The following is a 27,401-nucleotide window of genomic DNA, read 5'->3' on the forward strand; positions in this document are numbered from 1 at the left end:
CTTTAAACTGTAGTTTACTCACCTGTAAAATGGAGATAACAGATGGTGACAAGGAATGAAATGACACATGCAAAACTGCAACAACTCAGAAGCCCCGACCCCCCCACCCATGGTAAACAGCGTTGTTATTCCCTTGTGATGGTGCTTCTGAAGGCATGTACCTCCTTTATAAAACAGGCAGAGTCCTGGAGCAAAGACCCTGTTCTCATTTCCTAGAGTCACTGACAAGTATGCTCTATCCCAGGACCATAATTTACATGAGGGCATCAGATATATTGTCATATGCTTCATTCTTTTTTTTTTTTTTAAAGATAAAGTGAAGAGCCTTGAAATGAGACAAAAGAAAAATAAGTACCAGAATTGCAAAGTTAACATTTTTATTGAACTGAAATCTGAGTAGAACAACAGGGGCCACTACAGCTGCTGAGCTCAGTAACAACTGAAAAGCCCCTGTGACATTTTACCTTTGAGAGGCCTAATATGGTTTGGGTGGAACAACTGAGAAACAGCGTGTGTGTGTGTGTGTGTGTGTGTGTGTGTGTGTGTGTGTATGTGTGTGTGTGTGTGTGTTTTAACACTTCGAAATAGTTCGACATGAACCTCAGAGGCTGGATCAATTTTCAGGTTACAGAGATGACATCTTTTGTGGCCTTCATTCAGTACTGTCAGTTAATATCCTTTTCCAAAACATTTCTCTGAAAGTGCTGGTTGTGATTTTTTTCCCTATCCAGTACACGTAAGAAAAAGATTTCATAACAATTGGGCAAGTAATAAACTGTAAGAACTTCAAAAGTAGTAGAGGCATGTACCAAGCACACTGACTCTGCTGATGAATTGACTACAGAGTCTCAGCTATGTTCCAGAAGCAAAGAATACACCTAGAAAGTGTGAGGTACCCACGGAGAGTGTTGGAACCATTGGACCATTTTTGTCTAATCTTCATTTCAACATTGTGCAACCACCATCCAACTGTGCATCTGTTTAACAAAATAAGGTGAAATACTTTAAGAAAACACCCACAAAGGCTGTAAGATCAATCAGAGAGGAAACAAAAATAATACTCAACTTTTATCAATCCATGGAGCAATGATAAAACTGACCACACCAATAATTCCTGTGAGAGCAACTACTGAACATCTCTTAACTATTTAAAAGAGTTGAAAGTTAGTCCCTCTAAAGTATCTCAAGGGGAATAAATAACAAACAAGACAAGAGATGAAATTCCCACATTAAAACAATAACAATAAACACATGTAGTTAATGTTCTTTCAGTTTGTTTTCATTTAGCTGCTCATTCAACATGAAGTTGCTTTATCAGTGTGTTGGTAAAATCTTCAAATGATTTTAGATGAAATGTAACCAAAAACAAAACCAACCCCTCCACCTGCCCAACACATTCTCTAATTTTGACAATGCTATTTTATACTTAAGTATTCCTCAAAATTCTCCCACTAGAATAACTGTTATGAGTGGCCACTCATTTGCACGAATCTAAAAATCTTGCAGTAGAGGATGAAAAGTGATTATAAATATTTTAATGGGCTCGTGCTCATCTTCAAAAGGGATGCAATCTGGAGTAATAGATCCAGAGATTTATAGCTCTAAACTTTGCAACATTTAGACACCACATTTTGCAACTATCTGTCCAGTGTATACGCCAAGAATCTGAATTAAGGCTTTTACTGCTATGTGGTCAAGTCTATGTGCAATGCTGGATTTCTACAAAGCATTTCCAGCTTCCACTGTTACCCAACTTGTAAACCAGAAGATGTGCTGCTGGAGGTGGGGAGGAGTTCCAACTGGTAATGCTTCACCAACTGGAAATTTTATTTGTAAACAGGTTCTTAAGTAAGAGTTGGCAGTGAAACAACTGAGGTGCTGCCTCAGATCATGCAGAGGAAAAAAGGGATTTGTACCTGCAGATAGGAATGGACTTAAAAAAAAAAGTCAATAGTTGGCCTTCAGTTTAAGATTTCAATATCTAAAAGCTTGAAAGATTAAGGCTACATCCAAGTCAATGGTTCTCATACTTTAGCTTACAAAAGTCATAGACAGGAAACGTGTGAAATGCAGATACCTGGGCTTTATCCAGTGATTCTATTGCTGGTAATGAAAGTGATCCAAGAATCTTGCTTTTGAGAAACATTACTCACAGCAAATAGCAGCACACAATCCTTGAATAAAAGGCCAAGATGCCTAAGAAATAACACTAGCGAGGTAGTTACCTATCGCCAACCCATCAGGAGATGCTATCATAAAAATATGAGGATCAAATGTATTCCCAGATACACTGCTTTTCTGTTTTTTCAACTGAAAGTTAGAAATAATATTTAATAATGATTGTACCAAATCTGAGGTAAAAGGAAAAGCACAAAGGATCTCAGGGCTAAAAGAAACAGAATTTCCTAGGAAGTCCATGTTGCATAGAAATCAAATTTCTGCCTCAATGTTTTACAGTTGCAAAAGAGTCTTGTTCATTCTTTGTATAGTCTGTGTACTTTAAGTATGTTATCTAATTGTTCTAGTCAATGTTTGGGAAAGAACTTCAAAGAGAAAAGTAAATCTACATATTCTCTCATGTCTCCTAGATACCAACATGTTCTGGTTTACAGTGATACACGACAAAGTCATTTGTTTTCTTGGATGCTGAAGACAAACATCTTTATTAAAGATACTACCAAAAATTTTGGCAAACATTTCAAAACAGATTTGTAAACATAATGCTTCCCTTTTCAACTGGCAGCACTTTGAAAAGACAATACAATAAGACAACACAACTTGAATCAACATTAGTTCAAAATCCTTATATTTTTGACCACATAACTTATGTTCCCACATGATAAAACAAGTGATAGTTTAAATCAACGTTAACAGATAAACTCCATGAAATGAAAGTTTGTGCTGTTTGATGAATCACAGTATGTTATGGTTAAATATAGCCGCTCTTTTTTTATATTCCTGGCATCCAGGATGAAAAAATCTTTAAATATACATCTCATGTAGGTAATAGCTTCTTTGCATATCTCTCTTCAAAAAATACTTTATAGCAGTATATAAATAGTTTACCTACACATTTAATTTTATCATTTTGCCCCAAAACTATAGATCTGTTTAATTTTTATAACATATCAATTTTTGCCCAACATTAATAAAGCTGACAAACTGTTGAAATGGAAATGCTTTTGTCTTTCACAATAGAAGTAGCAATTTGACAGGAAAAAACAAAAACAAAAACAAAAAACAAACCCTACAGTAACACTCGTCAGTTGTTTAACCTGAGCGTTTGGCCTACTGAGAGTAGCAGCTTTTTTCCTTCATGCACGCTCACATCCACATCACCTCTGCACACATACAGGTTGGGCACATGCTTCCAGACGCTGGTAGGCCACAGTATGCTTCCCATTGCTCTAATCACTGGGAAGCAGTGTAGCTAATGATTAACCACACTAGGTACACAACTAGCAAACACCTTAAGGCAACCATTGTAATGGGGGGTTAACTTGCAGGGCGGATTTAATATTTCAGATCAAGTTAGCCTGTATACCTGTGTATAAAATTATACACAAAAACATACTCATACAACTTTATTTTTAACCCTCCAAAACAATGTTTTAATTCTTTTTGTATTTTGTGCAAATTTCTAAATATTCTACCATTTAAGGCAAAGAGTTCGCATTAAGAAAGGTCAGAAAATAGGCTTATGTTTATCCAAAAGCATTTCACCTTGCACATTACTGTTGTTTTGTTTTTTAAACACACACAACTTTTAAGTGTGGACATTGGAGCCCCAATATCTACAAAAAATAATTTCTAATGACAAACACAAGTTTTCAAGGAAAAAACTGATTTTAAGTATAGACACTGGATCCCCAAAATCTAAAAAATTATTTCTATTAACAAACACAAGTCTTGAAAGGAGGGAAAAAGGACCAGAAAAAGCAGCTTTAAAATGCAGGGAAGCAAAGTAAAATGGGGAAAAAAAGTAACTCAAGTTTACTAATACTGAAACTTTCAACAGGCAAAGTTTCATCTTTTTAGAATCTAGAGCAACTCATTTGGAATTTTAAATAAATAAGCTTAAGTTTATTCACATCTTCTGGTCCAAGCAGAGTCCTAGTGCCATGACTCTGCTTGCTGTTGGTCAAATTCACCTATTAGTCTTTTGATGTGAGCCAGCTTGTTATGAAGATACTCGCATCTGTATTTTTCTTCATGATAATTGGGACTGGACTGCAGGCAGGGAAAAAAAGTGAGGAATTAGGTTACAAAATTTATAACATTTCTCAACCACAAGTCAACAAACCAACAGTGATGATATCTACCTGCTTGATCTTCTGATATTCTTGTAAGACTTCTTCATGAACATTCTACAAAATTAAAAATCAGAATTAGAAAAGTTGAATTTTTTTGGCAACATAATAGCTAATATGTATTCAGGGAGGATGAAAGAATATAAAGCAATGAAAGAATATAACTTGGTACATCTTTATGGACAGCAGTTTGGCAACAGCTATCAAAACAGTCAATGCAAAACTGACTCAGCAATTCTACTTATACTACAGATTTATTTGTCCCTGAGTAAAATGGTGCATATGCAAGGTTATTCACTGCAGTACTGTCTGTAAAGCAAAAGATGGCAAACAATATCAAAATGTTCATCAATCTATACAAAAGATAATAAGAGAACACTAGAACATATGGAAATATTCTATGTAGTGATACAAAAATATTTTTATTTATTTTTATTTTTATTTTTTTATATTTTTTTATTGGTTGTTCACAACATTACAAAGCTCTTGATATATCATATTTCATACATTAGATTCAAGTGGGTTATGAACTCCCAATTTTTACCCCAAATGCAGATTGCAGAATCACGTTGGTTACACATCCACAATTTTACATAATGCCCTATTAGTAACTGTTGTATTCTGCTACCTTTCCTATCCTCTACTATCCCCCCTCCCCTCCCCTCCCATCTTCTCTCTACCCCATCTACTGTAATTAATTTCTCTCCTTGTTTATTTTCTCATTCCCCTCACAACCTCTCAAAAATATTTTTATTTTTATTTTTTTATTTTTTTTTTTAATTTTTATTTTAAATTTATTTATTCTAATTTGTTATACATGACAGCATTTCAATTAATAGTACACATGTAGAGCACAATTTTTCATGTCTCTGGTTGTACACAAAGTAGAGTCATACCATTTGTTTTTTTTTTTTTTTTTTTTGTTTTGTTTTTTAGAATTTTAATATTTATTTATTTTTTCTTAGTTCTCGGCGGACACAACATCTTTGTTGGTATGTGGTGCTGCTGAGGATCGAACCCGGGCCGCACGCATGCTAGGCGAGCGCGCTACCGCTTGAGCCACATCCCCAGCCCCTCAAAAATATTTTTAGATAAATTATATTGTTTAGTGCAAAATAATATGGACAATTTGAATGCATTTACTTAAAAGGAGAAACAGAATGACTAATATATTCTAAAAATTTCATTGTTTTTAAGACTTGAATTTCTTTTCATTTTAATGAAACCAGGATAAACAATAACGTATCATGCTCTAAATTACTTGGACATAATAAAATAATGCAACCTATAACTGAAGAAATCGTAGATTCAATTAAATATATTAGATATGCAAATTTACTTGGGTATATACATACATATATGCATTTCATACACACACATATAATACACACTTCTGAAAGAATATACTGGAAGCCATTAGTGGTGACATCCACTGGGGCAGGGAGAAGATCATGTAGCTGGGCAAAAATAGCTAGCTAGTCCTCATGTACCAGATATCAGACTTGGATCTGAGCAGTTGACAAGTGCTTACTTACATTTAGTACTCACAACAACCCTATCCTTATTCCATTTTGTGGATAGGGATTTGAGTCAAAGAGGCATTAAGTAACCTGCCCAAGGTCACACAAGTATCAAACGCAGAGCTAACGGGAATTACATTTTAGTTTAAGTAAAATAATGTACATTGGAAAATAACTATATAGGGAAAAAATAAACCTCAAACTTATTATATCACTAACGTTTCCTACCCACAAACACTGATTCCTCTCCCAAAGTCTTATTGAAGAGGTTCCTCTTACCAGCTTATTGAAGAGATTAATGTCCACTATTATAAGACATAAGCAATCTCTAGAACACAAATGCTCTTGGGCTCTTTTGCCTGTTGTAGGGAAACAATCATTTTCTCACACAGGTTGCAGTCAGAATAGTGGCAATGGGCTGGGAGAGAGGCACCACATCCTCTATGGCTGTAAGTGGGAAAAAGTGATCTGGCCTACACAAGGATGGAAGTATTAATTTCTATCAATGTTTTTTTGCTAAGAATTAAAAAAAAATCAGGAGACAGGTCAGGAGTCTATTGCTTTTTGTTAGCTACAGTTATATTACCATGTAAGGTAGCAAAGCAAAAACATACTAATATTGGTTAACAAGCATCAGGCTCTCAAATGATTGGAAATAGCACACTTGTCTTCATTTAAACCCCAATCTCTGTAGTTTTCACCTCCTTTATATTCTGTGTTTGTATTGTCCCTAATTTATGTCAGACTGGGGTTTTTATTTTGTTGACTGATTGTGGCACTGGGATTGAACTCAGGGGTGGCTTTACAACTGAGCTACTCCCCAGTCCTTTTCTTTCTGAGACAGGGTTCCCTAAGTAGCCCAGGCTGGCTTGAATTTATAATCCTCTTGCCTCAGGTTCCTGCATCACTGAGATTACAGATATGTACCACCATGCTTGGCTCAGACTAGGTTTTTAAAAAATAATAATTAAAAAATTTATTTGAAATAGCATAGTTTTGGAGCAAAGCACCAAATTGAGTGGGCAATGTAATCAAATATTGAAATGTATCCCAAGATCCATTTTTCCCCTACTTAGTTGTATTTGGTTTGTTTTTAAGAAGTACACTATATATTATATTGTAGTGGCACAAAGATTTTCTGCTGTGTTTATTTGATTTCAGAAGTGCTTAAAATATTTAGTTTCCTAAAGCAGCAGATGCTGGTCAGTAAGAGGACTTGTTCTAAAGGTCAGTGGGATGGCTGGGGTTGGGTACAGTAGGAAAAGAAAGGAGTAAAATGTAAAAGTCTGTCCATCTAGGAACAAATCCATTTACCTGGTACTCTTTTGAGCCTGGAGAAAGGCGTTTTCGTTGCGCATCCAGTTTGATAAATCTTCTAGCTACTGTCTCCATCCTGGCATGCAAAGCCCTGTACTCATCATACTCAGCATTAAAGTCATCCTTGTAATTCTGGCGTTGCTCATAGGAGACAATAGCAATGTATTTTCTAATGAGAAGAGAAGAATATAAATGGAGCGAAGCTATAGAACCAATATGACTACACAAGTCTGAGATTTAAAAAAAAATTGTATGTATGTTTTAGTTGCAGATGGACACAATATCTTTAATTAATTAATTAATTAATTTAACATGGTGCTGAGGATAGAACCCAGTGCCCCATGCATGCAAGGCAAGTGCTGTACTACTGAGCTACAACCCCAACCCCTCAAGTCTGAGATTTAAACCAAATATTCAGAAACTATATCCATGTATGCATTATTTGTATTTAATGCTGCTCTGCCATTATTCTGTTGTCAGAAGCTTCCAAGTGAAAAGATCACACAGGAGGGTTTAAAAACTTCAATGAAGGAGAGCAAATGTGAAAAAGATATAGTGGCAACAGAATTAAAGTGCAACTACATTAAGGAAAAAAAAGTATTTACACAGATTTGGCTTCCTGAACTCTTCTTTACCCTAAACAATTCACTACCACACCAGTGGTAGAGGCCAGCCCATTTATTATAAGTTGCACAGAGACAGAAAGACTTGATGGATTAACAGACACCAGAAAAATGTCTTGCAGTTAGAATGCTGGGGTCAAAGCTGTCCCTGGATCCACTGCTTTATGAGGGAGCCTGTCTCTTAGCCTTTCAAAACTGTAGCAAGCAGAACTCCTTAACAAAGGGTCTTCAGCTAGCTCTCTTTACCTCTTTCCTCATATTTCTGATTAGGCAAATATAAAAAATATAAAAAGGGAATTATTTATAATTTTTTAAATTAAAGACATTTTAATATTAAAACTATTATTTGTGGATCTGGGAACTGGGATCATATCTGACCTGGTTCTTTGTACTCTGTGCTCCTCTCACAAAATGCAAAATTCTCTTGACTATTAGACAAAAAAAAAAAAAAAAAAAAAATTGAGGTTTTCAGGCAGATGGAGGAGCTTTGGGATGTACCCTGGGATACACATTTATTTTTCACTGTGTAACATCTTGGAGTTGAGTCCTCTCCATTTGGTTTTATATAATCTTAGCCATTTTATTTAAATTGCTCTATTATAGATGCCTAGCTGGAAATTCGAGAAAAGTGATGCAGTGAGCAAACTTAGTGTCCTCATTAATATTTTTATTCATGCTGAGTTAGACAGTGTGGAGGTTTAATTTTCTAAGTGTAATTGAGACAGCAGTCGTATGCTGATTTAGAGCTGCCCTGCTGTTGCCTTAGCTGTAAAAGGAGCCCAGGCAGCCAAGCTGGGAAACAGTTCTCCTAGACATGGGCTGCCTTGACTGCACACCAGAGGGAGCCCCCAGGGAAAGAGGTTTCTGGGGATAAGCAAAATGGCTGAACCAATCTCAAAACTCACATTTAATTTGTTGTATAATATATTTATCCCATGTTCTCAAAATCACACCCTCAGTATTTCATTTAACAATTTCCTTAGGGAAAAATACCAAACTGGCCCCAAATGGTGTTGTTTATTTGCTTATACTGGCATTTGAACAAAAACCATTTCACTATTTTTAACAAAATTGTTATAGTTTTACAGTTGATTCTTAAAGCAGTGATGGAATAAAAATTTAAACAACCTGGATAACTCACAAGCACAAGTAACAAAAGTAGTCTTATTGTGTAAAAATTAGTAATACTGTGGAACAACCATTTAAAAATGTTATTTTATAAAAATTAGTAACATTGTAGTTAAGTATGAATTATTCAAAGGCTAATCATTTAAGTTTTATACTAAGTTCTTTTGATTTTCTTAAGAGGCAACTTAAGTTCTGTGTTTTAGGTAATTTTCTCATTATTTTTAGATAATTTGCTATATTTATATGAAAACTTTTTTTTGTTGTTGTTAAAATAAGTTGCTTTTATCTAAATAAATGAAGCATAAATCAGAGCACTGGAAATGTGACTAACACAGAGATGCACTGAGGTAGGAACAGCAACCATCCTTAGACCAGTAACCTAAAAAAGCTTTATATATATAGAATTAACTAATTAGGTTGGCAAAACACAGCAACAGCTTTGAATCCATGGGGAAAGTTTAGAATATTTTTGAGTCTCCTTACATGATTTCATCATACATAATGAGTATTTTTCACTATGATAAAAGAGGGATTCAAAATCCATCAGAGATCAATCAAGCAGCATCCTGGAGGGGACAACATTCAGAAGACTTTTAAGGAGCAGCTGGAGAGAGGAACCCCCCAGCAATGGAGCCAGGAGCTGTCTGGGAAGCCTGGCTGTAGACCACTAACCCTTACTGGGTCACTCAGAGGTGGTTACTTTTAAGGGTTCCCCCACAGAACTTTGAAACCACACACTGCCTCAGATGACAGAGTACTCAGCACAGTTTCTCAGGCTCCTGTTAGTTAAGAGATGATAATCAGCATTATGGTTTCATGTGGTCTTACTCCCCAATAAGTATAGCTTTCAGACTACTGTTAAGCAGAAACAACACACTTCAAATCTAAAATGTTCTCTCCTCTGGAAATGAGCAAGGCTAACCTGCATAGCTTAACTTTATTCACCATTAGATGCCACTAATAGGGGGAAAAATGTTCATACAGCCTAGATGCTATTTTCTCCATTCAAGTTATTTTGCACATTTGTTCATTTTCAAAGCTATCTGCAGTCAGATCTCTTTGCTCTTTCACTCTCATTTTTCCAGGCTCTTGCAACTTAATTATTTTCTCCTTACAGAAGCCTTTTATTCTGTAAAAAAAGCTAGAATTATGTGTCCACGTTACAATTTCTGTGATAACCAGTTACAAAAATGTCCCTGGCTTACTGTTTTGCAACTTGTTGTCATAACAAGAAAAACATTATAACTGATACTAAAGTGAAATAACCAAATTTTACTATTCTCTTAATTTGAGGGCAGAAAATTGTTTAAACAAAACCCAACTTATCTGTACTTTGTATTATTAAGTGCAGAGGTTCAAGCACTTTGTCAATAATATACCATCCCTTTGGGGGGCCTGAGTGAATGGCTGTGCATTGACAGACTGTCAGTTTGAAGAGTTAGATCCCTGAAATCTTCCATAATCAAAAGCTTGGCCTGGCCCTGGAACAAAGGACAGGCTTCTCTATACTTAAGGCCAACGAACACAGCTCAGAGCAGGGGGAGGCACAACCTGCTCATGCAGACAAGGGTGGATTTGGGACAAGCAGGCTTAATGGCAGCCTTTCAATTGCAGGGGTGGCTCCAGGACTCTATTTCTAGAATTTCTTACTTTTTTGATTTGCAAATTATGGGAAAAAGAATTTGCAAACTTTCTAAAATTAAACAGCTCTCTCCATTGGCAGACAGATGAACTTACATCAAATAATCTGGGAGTTCAATTGTTGAAGAAGGCTCTATGGAGGCAGTGCAACCCGCTTTAACTCCTATGAAAGAAAAAGAAAAAAAATCAGAGCGTTCATCAACCAGCATGGTTATCAAATGCCTGTAATTCTAAAATAGATTAGAAACATCTGGAACACTTTTCCTCAAATTCTATTCTTCCATCTCAATAAGCAACAGTGAGCAAGGAATACAATTGAACACAAACAATAGAGGCCCTATGACCAGCGCCAGCAGAACCCACGCCAGGCATTTAAAGCACCCTGGCTACTGCAGTGTCTGCACAATAAAGGAATTCCATCTTAACCCAAGGTCACTCTTCTATTCTTTCAACAACAGTTGTGGCATCTGCCCAGCAATTCAAAGATTGTGGTGGCAGATGCAGCCAGACAATGGGAGATACAAATTTTACATCAACATCTACTTTTCATAGGATTCAAACAAGGCAGATGAGACAATAAAGTCAGGTAGCAGATTGCTTTGGTCACTGTATTTTTATTGCTCCCCTTTCTTATATGTAGTCAGTAGAACTGGGTAGGAAGTTTCCCCATCAGTTTAAAATAAGGTATTATTGAATGTTGATATATATTCTATCTTTGTTCCTCATTATATGAAACAGATCATTATTATTAGAAACAAAAGAAAAAAAAAGTCCTAGTCACTCATGACTATGCAATTAACATATATAAGTGCTCAGTATTCCGTTTATTTAAATGTACAATTTCTAGGGGCTATGCTTGGACTTCTCATTGGGGTAATTTTTTTAATCATTCAAAGTATAGTTAATAACTCAAACCCTAATCTGTTGGCAAAACATGTATGTTCACTATAAAATAAATGCATATATTTTGAAGGGCAAAGTACACTAAATAAATTGCATAGAGCTATGCTAATTGTTTAGCTACACACATTTGATTCAAGTTTGAGTACAGAAGCATGTGTTTGTACAAAAGCCTGAGTCTTCAAGGGACAGCATCAAGTGCAGTACACTTTCCCTTGCCACAGACACCAGAGAAATCCCAGCATATATCGAGAATGTGGGTCAGATCTTCCCTTGGTTTGAGGATCCCACTTGCTCTGAAAGGCATTTCTGCATACCCTTAGGGAAGGATGCAAAGAGACCACCAGGTCTGCCTTTTCAGGTCTCAAAGTCTGAGAATACTCAAGACTGTGCTGTAGGTCTCAGCACACTGGAATCCAGTCCAACTGGCACTAGGCAGTGCCTTAGGATCACCCATTGGGGGTGGGGAACGTGGAGAGTGGAGTATACCTGCGAACCTGGCTCATTAACTTTGAGCATGTAGTTTTACTCTTCCATGACTTTTCCTTACCTGACAAATTCAAGGACAAGAGTGTTGGAGGGGAAAAAAGCTTATGCCTACCTCTCAGGCCATTCTATAGTACAACTTGATCTAAATATTTCAACGGATATGTTTTGCCATTCAGTATACGCAATCCAGGTAAACAAGTCACTGTGCAATTGTATTCTACAACTCCTTTTGAAGTTCCACTAAAAGGAAACAATCAGGGCTTTTCTGTATACGGTAAAATGGTCAGTTATATCTGGGTTTAAAACAGGCAGTGATGCTAAATGACAGATTTGGATCTTCTATGTGCTGGCATGTAAGACATTAAATTTAGAAGATAATTTTTGTAAGTAAGAAAAATCTAAATTTGTCATTAGATTTTCAAAATTAGTATGCCTTAGGTAAGCAGTCTGTCTACTGCTTAGCTTTCTTTAGAGGTAAAGTTATTTTAAGCTTCTCAGGTCCCTAGATATTGGTTTCTAAGTTTCCTAAAGCCTGATTGGGTTAATTTTATGAATAACTATAGATATTAGCTTTCTAAAACAGAACCTCAAGGGTGAAAACAACCTCCCCATCAAAAAATAAAAACTTAGTATCTATCTAGCTAATAATAGCTAATAGCCTTGTAAAAGGCAAACTGCTTTCACTGCAAATGAAGATGATGTTATAGATCTGCAAATATAATTTTACCTTGACTGTTGTATAATAACATTTCTCTTATGCTAAAATTAATTAAAGCAGGGGTGACCCCCCATTTCTCTGAGAAAGGAAAAAATGAATATTTCTATTGCTAATTGTGTGCCTAGTTAAATCAGTTCAAGAATGGCATATAATCGTCATGATAAGGCATATAACTGACATGTACAATGTCCTAACAAACGTGGAGAAGAGTATCAAAGTCTACCTTCTAAAAGGAGGTTCTGGAAGATGACAGGGTCACTTTCAAATGCCATTATCTTACTAACAAATATGGAAATTATGTGTAACAGTTGATGAAAAAGAAACTAAAAATGACAGTATAAAATTAAAGAAAAAAATCTGCTTAAAAGTGCAAATTTAGCTAGGTATGATGGTGCAGTGCATGCCTATAATCCCGGTGACTCAGGAGGCTGAGGCAGGAGGATCATGAGTTCAAAGACAGCATCAGCAACTTAGCAAGGCCCTAAACAACTTACTGAGGCCCTGACTCAAAAATAAAAAGGACTAGAGATGGGGCTCAGTGGTTAAATGCTCCTGGGTTCAATCCCAGGTACCAAAAAAAAAAAAAAAAGTGCAATATTAAGATCAATAATTAAACAGAAGGTGATTTGCTTAAAGTACATTATTAATTATAAGCAGTATAATTTCAGACTTGTGAATAGTATGTTCTTCAGTTCATTTATACCTTCATTGGAATTTGGACTGGAGTTACTCAGCTTGGCAATTTCTTCTTTTTGAACGTCTTCCTCCTTCTCTTCAATAGTCTCAATGTCATGCTTTTTTATTTGGTCCTTTTCCTTGTGTTTCTTAGACTTCTTTTTGGACTTTTTGTGAGACATTGAATAGTTTTCTTCCATAGGCTTTGGACACTTTAGTAGAACTGAACCAGGGGGTAAGGTTTCCAGAGAAGTCCTAGAGGTATATTTGTCTTGCTGGTCCTCATAGATACTACCATTTTGACTAAAACTGTCAACGGGTAGGTCTTGAGTCCCCCGGCCTTCTGGAGTGCTAGGGGAATTGGAGTTAGAATTTACAGTCTGAGGAGGATTTGAGACAGGCAGGTGAGTTGAAGGCAGCGGTGGAGGGGTGGGGATGGCAGCAGCTGCAGGGGGTGGCGGGAGACCTGCAGCAGATTTGTCACTGGTGGAATTCAAATGACCATTTAATGTTGGCTGTACTCTATTTGTCAGGTGAGATATTCGAGCTTTTTTATTCACTAAAGGATCAATGAAATCTGAATCCACAGGTCGTTTCTGGAGGGAGGGGGGAAGGAAAAAGTGAGCTGGTTTGCAATAAAATCCAATAAATTCACTATATATATATGATTGGTTAAACAACTGAGTATTCTTATTCATACTAACCCTTCTCCAAATTTAAGCAAAAACAAAACAAACCCTATGAAAGCCCCAAACCAAACCAATAGGAAAACAAATTTAAATGTCTAATGTCAAAAGCAGAACCTGACAAATATATATTTTGCGGAGATACTCAATTATTTTTGACTATGAGTCTTATTCTAAGTTCCTAAGAGACTAAGCTGATTTATGAGGATTAGACCACTATTAAATAGAGACAACTACCCTCCACATTAGTCCAGTTCTAGTAAATAAGAAGAGAAAGCAATTTTTACCATTTGACTGAGAACTAAGAAGTTCAGGTAAAAGGGAAGATGCCCATGCCCAGTTAATCTCTAATGTTCTAAAATGCTCCAGTTATGAATATTTTGGCTATCATTTATCATTTCATCTGTTTTAGAGTGAGTACAGCTAGCACTTTCAGGGTAATTTCTCTAAGTATCTCTATCATTGCTAAAAAGCTATTTAATTTTTAAAATTTTACATGTCTCTTCATCATATTCTAAACTGGTAACTGCAAATTCATAACTGATCCATTAAAATTATGAAATACTTTAAAAATCATGCTAATATTAGTTCAATCTAGTAGTAGCAATAGTATTGAAGCTCAAAAAGTATAAAACGTAAGTCTATTTTTATGTTTAAATGTAATGTTATAGCTTATATTTTAGCTTGAAAGAAAATAATAGATAATAAACCCACTAATTTATTGTTTTCAGTTCAGTACCATTTACTTGGTACCTGGTATGTAATCTGATCAGAAGAGAAGTAGCTTTTTAGTAGTTGGCATTAAAGTGAGGCTTTCAGGGGCTGGGGTAGTGGCTCAGTGGTAGAACACTTGCCTGGCATGTGTGAGGCCCTGGGTTCAATTATCAGCACCACATATAAATAAATACATTAAATACAGGTCCATAAATGACTAAAAAATATTTTTAAAAATGAGGCTTCCACACACAATATATGTGCAAGGATGGAAATGCTCCCCCCACACCCCCTTGCTTCCTTCACAATAGGATTCTAACATTTTCTGTGGTATGAATAGCCTTTTGCCCAGGGCAAGCTTATTTTTTTCTATACATCTGTCTGCTTCTCCCTAATTCTTAGGAGCAGGGTCTTGCAGGGTGGGGAAAGAGAGGAGAAAGAGAACCCTGTGTCTGCAATAGGAGGTGGGGAGGTCTTCCCACTGTCTGTCCAATGTGTCTGGACACTGAAACTCTCCTTGAGAACTCATTCTCTCAGGAAGTTTCAGTGCTAGCTGGTGAGCTGAGAACCAGAAAGCTGGAACTCCAGAGCTTCCCAGGGCTTGCCCAACCTTTTCTGGGATGGGCTATATCTCTCAGGGGTATTCTAAACTGGAATAGAGTATTTTGATTAGAACCCACTGAAAAGAATATTAAGATAACACATATATGAGAAAGCCATAATTTTAAAAATTATTTGCTTATTATAAATACATTTTCTCCAAGAATATTTTTCTAGAAAATGCTTCAGACAAAATTAAATATCTTTAATTTTCCATACATTCTGTGAATTAAATGGAACATGATAAGTCTTCTAGTGACCAAATTAGAAAGTAGATAATGTTTCAACAAAATGTAAACTTTAAAAATGGAAAGCAAGGTATGTGTTAAGTAATCTGACCAGTAGTGCTGCACAGAGGGGACAGTTCTGGGATGAGAGCTGAGACCTGAGTTCTAGGCTGAGCTTGGCCATGAACTAGCTGGGTGGCTTTACGAAGGCAACCTGTGCGGTCTCTGGGCCTCATTTCCCTCACTTACAAATCAGAGGACCTGATAGCTGTCCCCTGAGTTCCATGTCAATTCTGTGGTTTTATAATTTTATGACATACCTGAGGAGAGGATGCAGAATCTCTACTAGAACATATGGGAGATTCTGAACGGCTGGGGCCAGCAGAATTCTGAGATGAATTTAGTTTTCTGTAAAGGACACACATGTTCCAGGTAATTAAAGAGAACTTTAAAATGTTCATGATAGAAAGTTCAACCTTGCCTTTCTTTTCCACCTCAACACTAAAATAACAGTGACCAAAATAATTATTTGTATTAAAAGGAAAAAGCTTACCTAGAGAGCACTGATTCCAATAACCGTCTGTCTGTTTCATTGTATCCTGGCCAGTCTCGCTGCAGCTCCTTAAACACATAATCCTTTAAAGTATAGGAGAGGTCTTTTGGATTCAGATTGGCTACCTAATGTGTGGTGTAAAGACAGATCATTAGATATTTTTGCTAAAAAAGGTAATCTTCAGGATTTATATTAAAAATAATTAAACCAATTGGCCACAAAGGGACTGCTACTTTGTACATGCCAGATCTTTAAAAATGCTGTTCTTTCTTCATCATCCTTATTTCAAAACTTCATTTTGAGAAGGTTAAAAAAAAAGAAAGAAAAGAAAACAGAAGGAATTAAAACTTTATAAGCTGAGCTGAATGTTTTTTTCCTGGGTGGCTACTGAACTGTTAAATTTCCAATCAAATAGTAAGCACACATTAGGGGAAAAAATGGGGGGAACAAATTTTAAATAAAGTTTTCTAGGAATCTAAAGAGTTATATCATCATTATTTACTTCCTGTTATTAACTCAATTACTTTTGAGTCATAATAAAAAGCCTTGACCAAGGCTGGGGATGAGCTCAGTGGTAAAACTCTGGCCTAGCAAGCGTGAGGCCCTGGGTTAAATCCCCAGCACCACAAGAAAAAAAAATCCTCAATCACTTGTATTAAGAAGAAAACAGTGTCCAAATGGGTTACAAAAGTGTCCTTTCAGCTAGCAACAGAAACTGCCTTTATAAATTGTATCAATTCTGATAACCATGTCTTTTTTTTTTTTTTTTAATAACCAAGCTTGCTCCTTTATTTGCCAGGTCTCCTGAAGAACCCAGTCCTTAAAATTCCCCCAAACCGATAAACGGAAATATAAACTAAAGAAAAACCCAAATAACTGTTATTAGCCAAATGGTTTATCCCCAAATGTAATCTTTTCCTATCCCTTAACTACAATTCCTAGAGTGTCAAGGCCTATAATCCATTAACTACACAAATGCATGGTTTCAGGTGCCAAACCAAAAGTAACTTTTAAGGCTAGGAACTCCTACCTGACACTTACTTTGGATATGTTCTTTATAAATAACTTGACTTTTTAGTGTGTCTTTTAAAAGTACTATCAAGCATAGTTTATGCTTTTCTCGTAGCTTAGCTGAATAGTAATCTAATATTAAAATTGGTATAAACTAGAACACAGTACACTTATCTGAAAATTCAAATTTGCAAATAAATTAACATAGAATACATACTATCAGAAGTGTCTTAAGTGGAAAAAATATAATAGTCCCTTGATTTTCTACTATCCTTGGCACTACACATGCCAACACCTACCCCACAGAATCCCTTCTCTAGGCTTCTGTACTAGGACATTCTTACCCTTCTTTCTCCTCCTGTAGCACCTTTTCTTTCTTAAGTCCCCTTTGCTCACTGCTCTATAGGATGGAATGCTCAGTGTTTGCCTTCTGCCCTGTTGTCTTCATTATCTTTATCTCCTTCTAAGATGACGTTAGTCCACTGACTTTCAGTGCCCTCTTTATATGCTGTTAATTCATGGCTCTAGACTCAAATGTTCTCTGAACACCGGACCCTTGTATATAATTACCTATTCATGTGCAATTACCTGGACATCTTTCAAAGAGAATCGATGTAAGATAGAATTTCTGACCACCACTCCACACCACTTTATACCTGTTCCTTTTCCATCCCTTCCTATCTCAGTCAGGGGTTGAATATCTATTCAGCTATTCTGGACAAAAGCCTAGTTATAATCACAGATTCCAATCTTTCCCTCACTCTTTCCTAGCACCAAGGCCCTTAGCAAGTCTTATTACAAAATATATCTAATCTGATAAAATATCGCCACCATTCCCACCAGACCAAGCCACTAACTCTTCATATCTGGATTTCTGTAGCAGGCTTATGTAAGTAATCTTTCTCTTCAGCTTTTGCCTGAACCTCCACCCCCACCTCTATCCTCTTTTTTCACCCCTCCCCCTGTCCAAGCCATTCTTGCCACAGAAGTTTGAGTGGCCTTATTGAAAGTATAAATCAGATTACAGCATATTCTTGCTTAAAGTTTTATAGTGGTTTCCTTCCTCACTCAAAAGAAATCTGAGCTCCTCACCTATGACCATAAAAAGTCCTCTGAAATTTGGTCTCTCTATCCTCTTCTCTGTTCCACCCTGAACACACCAAACCTTCTCTTCCTCTAGACTTTCAGGAGTACTGACTCTGGTTCCTGTCTTTTGCCCAAAAAGGTTCCCTGAACTCCCTGCTGGAAGTAGCAGGTCTCTTTCCCAGAGCCCCCAAACTCCCTGTTCTTCCTGAAATTGTCCAAATATACTCCAGAAGGGCAGGGATCATCTGTCGGAGTCATTTTGGGATTCCAATATTTAGAACAGTACCTAGCACATTCCAGGTACAGACATGCCTTAGTATCCACAGGAATTGGTTCTGAGACCTCCATAGATATCAAAATCCTTGGGTACTCAAGTTCTTTATATAAAGTGGTATAGATTTTTAGTATTCTCCCATATACTGTAAATAATCTCTAAGTTACTTATTATATTTAATATAATAGATAAGCTATTAAATAATTGTTATGCTGTATTGTTTAGCAAATAAAGGCAAGGAAAAAGTATGTATGTTCAGTACAGATGTAATTTTATTTTGAATATTTTTGATACACAGTTGGTTGAATTTGTAGATATGGAACCAGTAGATACGGAAGGCCAATTATACTTAAAATGAGTAGAATAAATGTTAAGCTTGAGCCAAATAGCCAAATGTTAAGCTTAAGAAGAACATTATTCAGATTTATCTAGTTGCTTTTCTGATTTCTAAAATTTATTTTTTTCTCCAGGAAAACCATCATTCTAAGAAAAAGTTTTATAAATATATACCATTTTAGTAACAATCCAGATTTCCTGATGGATGTCAAGCATTTTAAAATTCAGGTACAAGCTTTTAAATTTCACTAGGTGCTAGCAGCTTAGTTTACCTTAGATAGCTATTACTTTGATGAATTAATAATGTTTACAGGGTACAAAAAACAACTATATAAGCAATGAATCAGCAGATATCTTTATTGACAAAGAAAAACTATGACTGATCATTTTAGGCCACTTGTTTACCAGCTGGCTTCTCTGGGACAGACCAACCAATTTTTGAATGATTTAAGTATTTTGTTATTTTTTTTCCTTTTCTCTTTCATGCTTACTTTTAGTCAGTTTCATTGGTGCACAATGCATTTTATGTTAGCTATCAGGAGTGTTCAAGAAAAGAGACAAGAGGGTAATTGTTTTAAGTAAAAATTCTAAATATGCTTTTGCTATCTTCCTTCTGAGGATTAAATGAGATTGCACAAGTGAATTGCCTAGCACATAGCAAATGCCCCCCAAATGACAGATGTAAGTAACCCTTGTATCTATGTTTTCAGCCCATATCATACATTAGATTTCTCAAGAGTTTTATACAATATCAGTGCCCAGGCCCTATTTTCAGACCCTTGGATTCGTTGCTATGGGGTGGAATTCTGGCACTGGCATTTTAAAAAAAGCTCCCTGGAGTATTCTAATATACAGCAAGGATGAGTCTTTACATTAGATTCTACCAACCAATCCTAATAACTCTATGTCCCAATTGCTCAGAGGTCAAGTATATCTACATTTTTAGATATATCTATCTACATACATATGACCATACAACTATGATTGGCCTCTATGAGAACCCCTTCTGCCATTATTTTTCCCTCTCCATCCATTAACCTAGAAGGTAATCCATAACCTTTCTGGAGGTGCAAGTACCAAATGTTTTGTCAAATGTAACCTGATTCTCACTGCCTCAAATGTAAGACTGAACACACACTCTCATCCTCATTTTTTCTTTCATCCTTTCTTTGGAGCTCTTAAACCTTCTATGGGATATATAGATTTAAATTGTTTCTAAAAGATGTTCAGTGGATTTAATAAAGATCCTTGAGGCAGACAGAGGTGTACAGGGGGATGGCTAATCCTGAACTGGAGTTGATGGTTTTTCTTTTATAACATGTAGTATTATATCTTGAATATAAGAAATGTATTAATAAAAAACAGACTTAAAAGTGTTATTCTTTGAAAAACAGATGAAAGCCTATAGGTTTTTTTTTAATGATGAAATTTAACAACAACTTAAATTTGGAAATGTTATTGCTTTAGAAAAAACAGAGATGGATCACATGTATGGTGGATCTGAAGGCAGTATGAAAAATGCAGGAAATTAACAATCTAACAAACTATTGACTTAATTTGAAAGAATGGCTTATTATTATACTTAAGCTTGTGATTGCAAGGGAACTCATCACAGCTAATACTGCTCAGAGTATTAACACATAACTTAATGCAGACATGGGACTGACATTGGCACACTTGGTGGCAGAAAGGCAGGGCAATGAGGGTAGCAAGTAGTATTCAAGGCAGGAGACATTCTAAATTATGTAGTGGCAAAAATATTCTGGATTTTACCAAAGACCACAAAATACACTGTATAACTTTACCTATACATAAACAAATGAAAATTAAGGCAAAAGTTTAGGTGATTTGAGACTAAAGGCAGAAGAGAACTTGTTGCCTATTCTTTTTTTAAAAAATCTTTATTTTTTAGTTATAGGTGGACACAATATCTTTATTTTTATATAGTGCTGAGGATTGAACCCAGTGCCTCATGTATGCTAGGCGAGCACTCTACCTCTGAGCCACAACCCCAGCCCCTTGCCTACTCTTAATGGAATTTTATGGTAAAATTTGTTTGATACACATGAAGATAAGTCCACATTTCAATTAGTTTTTGACTAAATGCTTAAAAAAGATGATTTAACTTAATATTAGGCAATTATATATTTCATACACCATTGATCAAATTACTCTGAATTTCTCTATTACAATAATAACAAGATTAAATGATAATAAACCTTCTTAGTGAACTTCTCAACAAGAAGTTATACAGAAGGATCTCTCCCTAGATGCCCTCACCTGTTGCAGAATTGCTCCCAGGGAGTTCTTGTCCTTTTGATTCACTCCATCTTTCTGTAGTCTAGCCAGGAGCTCAGGTTTCTTGTAGGTCTTTAGTGCCAGTAAGTGAATCACCCTGTCTCTATATGGCCGCTGAGAAACACTGCTGCTGCCATGAGTCTTTCGAATTGTATTTGCAGGGTTCATGGGGGTTGACCTTTTCCTCTCCGGTACTGCATCTGAGATGGCTTGAGGTGCTTTCCGAATTTGCACTCTTTTCCCTAAAGTCCAGTGGAAATGACAATGTTACATGTTTGAGGGTTATAATATAATGAGCATTTTGGGTTCCACAACTCAGATTTAGGTACTTTTTCATTTCTGGAAGAAATAAAGGTCACTTTATTTCACTTTTTACTTTATAGAGACCTGCAAACAAAAAGTATTCTAAATAAATGACCTAAAATTAGGACTTCTTTTGATGAAATCATTTCTTGAAATAAATAAGTATTATAGTTATTTGGCTACTAGGCTACACATGGATAATAATTATATACACAAATGTAACAGTCTAGAAATTGTTAGATTATAGGTTTTTCATATTAAATGAAAATAATTCCCATGCTTACCTGTCCAATTTATAGAACTTAAATCTGCATATTAGATGACATTTCTGAACAGCAGAAAGGAATACAGTGAACACGGTAATAGGAGAAAAACCTGTCCAATCTCACTAAGAGCACGTTCTTGGCTAGCCTGGGTGACTAATAATTTCACAGATTCAGAAGCCTTGAGAGAGGAGTCAACATCCACCAGGGATCTAGTAATGATATTCTTTTTCAAAAAGTCATAACAAATTTTAGAAGTAAAAAATCAAAACAACAACAACAGAAAACAAACAACAAAAAGAAAATACCAACCAATAAATAAAATCAACCAACCCACAAACTAAACAATTTCAGAGAGGCAGACAAACAGATCTGCCCTCTGTGAGCTGGGACTAAAGGAATGGATGGATGATGGTTGGAGGAATGGAAAATAGTACAAAGGAGGCCTTCACGCCATTGCCTAATGGACCAGGGCCGTTCATGTGGGTAACCCATTTTCTGTTTGGACTGAACACTGACACTTGGCAAATGGCTACTTTGTAGAAAATGTGTGGGCTGACACGATACAACATGTATGTGCGAAGCTACCCAGAGATGACTGGTTACCGAAGACCCTGGTAATCATTCCTTGTTGAAGGGACAGAAAGTAGCATGAAATGTATAAGACCCTCTTTTTATGATTTCTGAGTTAGAATCTTTCAGATCCTTTAGGTCACATTAAGCCCAACTCCAAGCCCTCTGGTTAAAAGTGGGGGAAGAACTAGTAATAATGTACAATGTGGAGCAATTACATTAGGAACAGGACTAACAACTAGAAACAATGAATAATTACAGCAATTTTCATGAGCTGTGGCCTAGGGTGAATCAGTTCTAATGAATAGTAACTCTGTCCATGTTGGGCTCCCCATGCTTGGCGGTTTCTTGATACCATCCTATCTCAAGTAAGAGGAAAAGGAGAAATACTCTCTGGAAACCTCTATCAACTAGGATGTTTCTTTACTATTCAGACATAACTGGTTGCAAATATCAGATTAAAGTACTGCACAACAAAGGAACTCACCATTAAGGAGACTGTGTCTAATAATATGAAAAACTATTAAACTACTTGGAGTTTTGGAGATAGATCTGATTTCTTTATTTTTTTTCTTTTTTTTTTTTGTAATTTAGAGACAGTTGGATCAATGTCAGATGCAAAGGGACCTAATATTTACCAGGCATCAGTTATGTGAGGACAGTATGCTAACAGCTTCATAAACATTACATCATTAGATCTTTCAGTAATCTGAAAAGGTGAACATTGCCCCCATTTCGCAGATGAGGTATCTGAGGCTTTCAGTGAGATATGCTCAAATGGTGAAGTGCTCACTTAGCATATGGGATGGTCTATGATTGACATCCAAATTTTCTCATTGTACTTCTTTGTTTTGCTATTGGTCCATATTAGATTGTTAACTCCATGAGGGAAGGACTATAGTTGTTTTCTCTATCAGCAGATTATGAATCAGTGTTTGATAACAGAGTGAATGAGAACAAGACAGCAAATAAACAGAGGAGTAGGAATCAACAGAGCTATATTTTCCCATATTGCCATATGGGAATTATTACTATTCTCCAGTATTCATACTCTGTAGACACACTGAAATTTCTAAAATGAAATTTTAAACTCAAACTCTGCAACCTGACATTTCTCAGTTGTAATAGTGTTAACATTACCATTCTTTGAAAATTTAACAGGAATTTGTGAGAAAAAGATAGGATTGGGGTCATAAAAATATAGGAAATGCTATAAATTCCACACTTGCCAAGTCTTGCAAAAGAAAGAAACCTGTTTCACTCCTTTCCAAACCAAGCTGACTGATGGATCATTTGGAATGAATTCAAGCCAGCAAGGCAAATAAAAATAAAAACAAAGTGAGAGCACTGCTGCTGTGCTCCAGCTTCCCCACCTCCTCTGAACCTCTCTTTGTCTCTGCTCCTTGGCCTCAGAGGGGCTCCAAGGTCTGGGGTTTAACCCCACCTTCCCAGAATCAGGCAGAAATAAATAAGGGAGGCTAACACTCCCCTAAGAGGGGAATAGGTATGATGTTTAATGGGAAATGAGAATCTGGTCAGGGAAAAAACAGAGCTGGGCCTAGTGACAGGCTGTCATCTCCCTCTGGATCCCTTACCCCCAATATATGCACTTCACTTTTTATCTCCTTTTCCTTTTAGACAGTCAAGCCGTAACCCATTTTTTTTTTTTCAAGTGCTTGAAAGAACAACCCAGATACACTGGGTCACTAAATTGCACTGATCACTTGCTTGCTACCTCCTCATTCCTCCTGTGCTGTTCAACCAGGAGGAAGACCTTGGGTTTAAGAAAAGATAGGTTACAGATGAGGAAAACATTGGTGATAGAAATATTTAGAGAATTGAGAAGCTAAAAAGAAAGAGAGAGAGAGAGAGAGAGAGAGAGAGAGAGAGAGAGAGAGAAAAGCAAGAAAATGTCAGGTTTAAAGTGGGCAGAATGGCTTTATTTTTATTTTTAATATTTGCCTCAGAAAAGCCCTTCTAATAAAGCCTATGGGAAAAATCTAATTCTCTTTCCAGACTCAACTGCTAATCAATTCCCTGGGCTCCTTTATAAACAGCAGCAGTGGTACCAACAGGGCTGGGCAATCTGGGACTATATCTAACTCGTTTCATAACAAGGAGTCCACTTCTAACTCTTCCCTTTCTTATGCGATGGTAAAAATGTTTCTCCCTCAATCTACTGGCTCTGGGTAAACAATCTGAAAGAGAGAGGTTAAAGCAGTCCATCAGAAAGAGAGGAGGGACTGTAGCCATCTTCTGAAGTTGCTTTTCTGGTCCAAGGAACCTGACCACAAACCCTGGCAACACAGACCTGAGGCTTGAAAAACATCAGCAGGGTTGTGCTGATGACACAGCCTGGTTTATGATTAAATACATAATCCACTGCAATGGAATCCATACCCACCATTTGGCATTTGTGTTCACTTTTTCAAAAGGTTTATTTAATAAATAAATAAATAAATAAATAAATGCTCAATAGGCACAAAATGTTAAAACTATAAAAGACTTTAGATATTATCTGGTTCAAATACCTCTTTAATAATTGAGAAAATTACAATGCTAAATGATTTCTCTAGTCATTCAAATACGTGTTAACTCATTGAAATTAAGGAGGGTGAGGGAAAGTTTCAAATAGAATCTTAGAAATAATATTGATTGTTATTTTAAATTCCCAAATAAATATTAGTACATAAAAAGATTTGCCATTCATAAAAGTCCAGAATTTAGGTTGTAAGTTATAAGTAGACTTAAGATACTGGTAAAACAGAAGTCAGGATGACTAGTGATTTTTTTCTTAGACAAATACAGTAATGTTCACCCTGACATAAATGTCATGACTAGAACTGAAAATGTTACTCAAGAAATAAAAGTATTGTTTTCTAGATTAAAATTGCTCTGCTCCTCTTAGGCAAATAGGTATTGTTTTGTTCAGCTCACAAAAGGGTTGCAGGAGCTCATATTCCTGGTGATTAGGCCAGGTGACCTTGGACCTCTAAGAGCACAGTCTCTATCCGGTAAGCTGGGTTTGTGCCCTAGTTCAGCTGTGAGAGGCCTGGTGTGGCATCATGCCACCACTGTACCACAGCAGGACAGCATTGTTCTCATTTTTGCCTCCACCCAGGCTGACATTGCAGAAGGAAACCTGGTTCTGCAGGTACTGAGGCAGCATAGGTGAGCTTTTGGTGTCATTTTACATGGTACAGTCAATTATGAACTAAAGGGGCATGTCCTGCTGTTTTAGGAAAAGAACATGTTCACGAGGCCATGCCTATATCATTTGCTATTTGCTGAGCTCAACAACTAGATTTGTAAAATGAAGAGATAATCATAACCTACTTCCTAGAGTGATCATGAGACTCAGATGAATAACCACAGGTAAAGCGCTAGCTGATACCTTGTGCTAAATGATTTCTCTATTCATTCAAATATGTGTTAACCCAATGAAATTAAGGAGGGTGAGGGAAAGCACTCAGTAAGTGAAGAACAAAATTAATTGGATACTTCTGAGATTCAGAAAAAAGCAGGAAGATACAAACCAAGCTGCTTAGTTGGAAAGAAACATGTGGAAAAGAAGTGGTAATGGATACAGTTAAATGCAAAAGATCAAAACTTGACAAAACTAAGTACAGTAAAAAAACCAAAAACAAACAACAGACAATCCAATTAGGATACTAGAGTCTTCAAAATTGATTAGACTTTTATTAAGAGAAGTATGTCCAGTTTTGAACTCTGAGGTGAAGAATTGGAGGCAGGCCAGAGGGAACACTAAAAGTAATTAAAGGGTGGGGATATGGGCCATATTAAGAAAAGTTAAAAGGATCTGGGATCATGTGATCTATAGAATAAAAGGATGCAAAGGTTAATGACAATATTAAGGTCAAGGAAGAACACTGTGCTATGACAGTCAGTGCCAGGGCACTGAGGACAAAGCAAACAGGATGAGGCTGAATAGGACATTTGGGCTGGCAGAGATCACTGCAGGGCTCAGAGGGGAGGATAGCCCTTCTTAGAATGGGGAGATAGAATGCTTCAGACATAAATTTTAGTAAGCTCAAATTTCATATAGTTACTCCAAATGTATATAAATTATTTGCAATGCTTACAAGAAATCCTGTGAGTTCAAAAATTCCTAATCCCATTAGGAAGTGTATGGTCTCTGGGATTTTGGGTGTTGAAAATTTTGTTGTATAAGTTATAAGTAAACACCTGACCAATCTATGTAATCATTGATGATTTTCAAGTTTTGGAATAAATCAAGGTGAGAGTTTTCAGCTATTTATATTGGGAGGGGAAAAATCATTTTCATGATTTGAGTCTACTATTCTTTTGTCATACATATCAATTTGCCTCACTGTTTATAAAATGTTGGTATGGGACAGAATCAAACAACACTTTTAAGCAGGCAGATAATTCATAGTTAGTACTTAAATGTAATGAGAGATCTTGTGCATCTTAAAAATAGCTTGAGATTTAGCCTACTAGCACAGAAAGCTAATTAAGTCACTTATGAGAAGAAAGGAGAATGAAAGGAGGCTGGAAGTTGTTACCTCACTCAGTAGGAAAGGGAAGGTATAAAGTCTCATTGTTGGTAACTTACTAGGCAGGGAACCCAGCCCCATGGGTATAGATACCTGGGGAAGCCATGAATTGTTGTTAAACCAAACTAAATGTATCTAAGCTAAGCACCAAGTCCCAGGAGCATTGGCCTTATTCCAAAGAAATACTTATTAGAATCACTAGTGGAGCCTTTAGAAGTTGAATGTATTATAGCTGGATCAGCTACAGAAAAATACAGAAGTAGAACTATATCAAACCTGGAAAGATGTTGATTAAGGAATTGACTCTTCAAGAGACTATTTTTGTTAGAATGTAAATTTCTAAGTTAATATACTTTTATCATTTACTATGGTGACTTGCAATATGAAACCCACCAAGGACTCAAAAAGCTCATCTTCACTCTTGATCATTCTACTACTGTTAATAGTCACTGTGAATGACTCCTCAAAGTTTTTCAAGGCACTGCTCATAAAGAAGACTCATCTTGCTGGTCTGGTCTTACTTCCTTTCGATCTGATGCATATTTGAGTGAGCTAATGATAAAGGTGATGGGCATGGTCCAGGCTCTTAATTAATGGATAGATGAGTATGAGGATCTA

The 27,401-nt window shown here is 36.3% G+C and overlaps 1 protein-coding gene across 1 annotated transcript in view; it reads right to left on the reverse strand.

Moving 5' to 3' along the window:
- Positions 1–360: 360 nt before the first annotated feature.
- Positions 361–27,401, reverse strand: part of Ell2 (elongation factor for RNA polymerase II 2) — a 78,244-nt gene continuing 51,203 nt past the window's right edge. The window contains exons 5-12 of the mRNA XM_005326147.4: positions 21,089–21,348; positions 16,102–16,226; positions 15,869–15,956; positions 13,350–13,917; positions 10,636–10,702; positions 7,145–7,316; positions 4,323–4,367; positions 361–4,230 (exon numbers count right to left, since the gene is read on the reverse strand). Of these exons, the coding sequence (XP_005326204.2) occupies positions 4,114–4,230; positions 4,323–4,367; positions 7,145–7,316; positions 10,636–10,702; positions 13,350–13,917; positions 15,869–15,956; positions 16,102–16,226; positions 21,089–21,348 (1,442 nt within the window). The 3' untranslated portion in view covers positions 361–4,113. The remainder of the gene's footprint in view (positions 4,231–4,322; positions 4,368–7,144; positions 7,317–10,635; positions 10,703–13,349; positions 13,918–15,868; positions 15,957–16,101; positions 16,227–21,088; positions 21,349–27,401) is intronic.

Source organism: Ictidomys tridecemlineatus, chromosome 1 (genome assembly GCF_052094955.1).
Source record: "Ictidomys tridecemlineatus isolate mIctTri1 chromosome 1, mIctTri1.hap1, whole genome shotgun sequence".
Classification (NCBI taxonomy): domain Eukaryota; kingdom Metazoa; phylum Chordata; class Mammalia; order Rodentia; family Sciuridae; genus Ictidomys; species Ictidomys tridecemlineatus.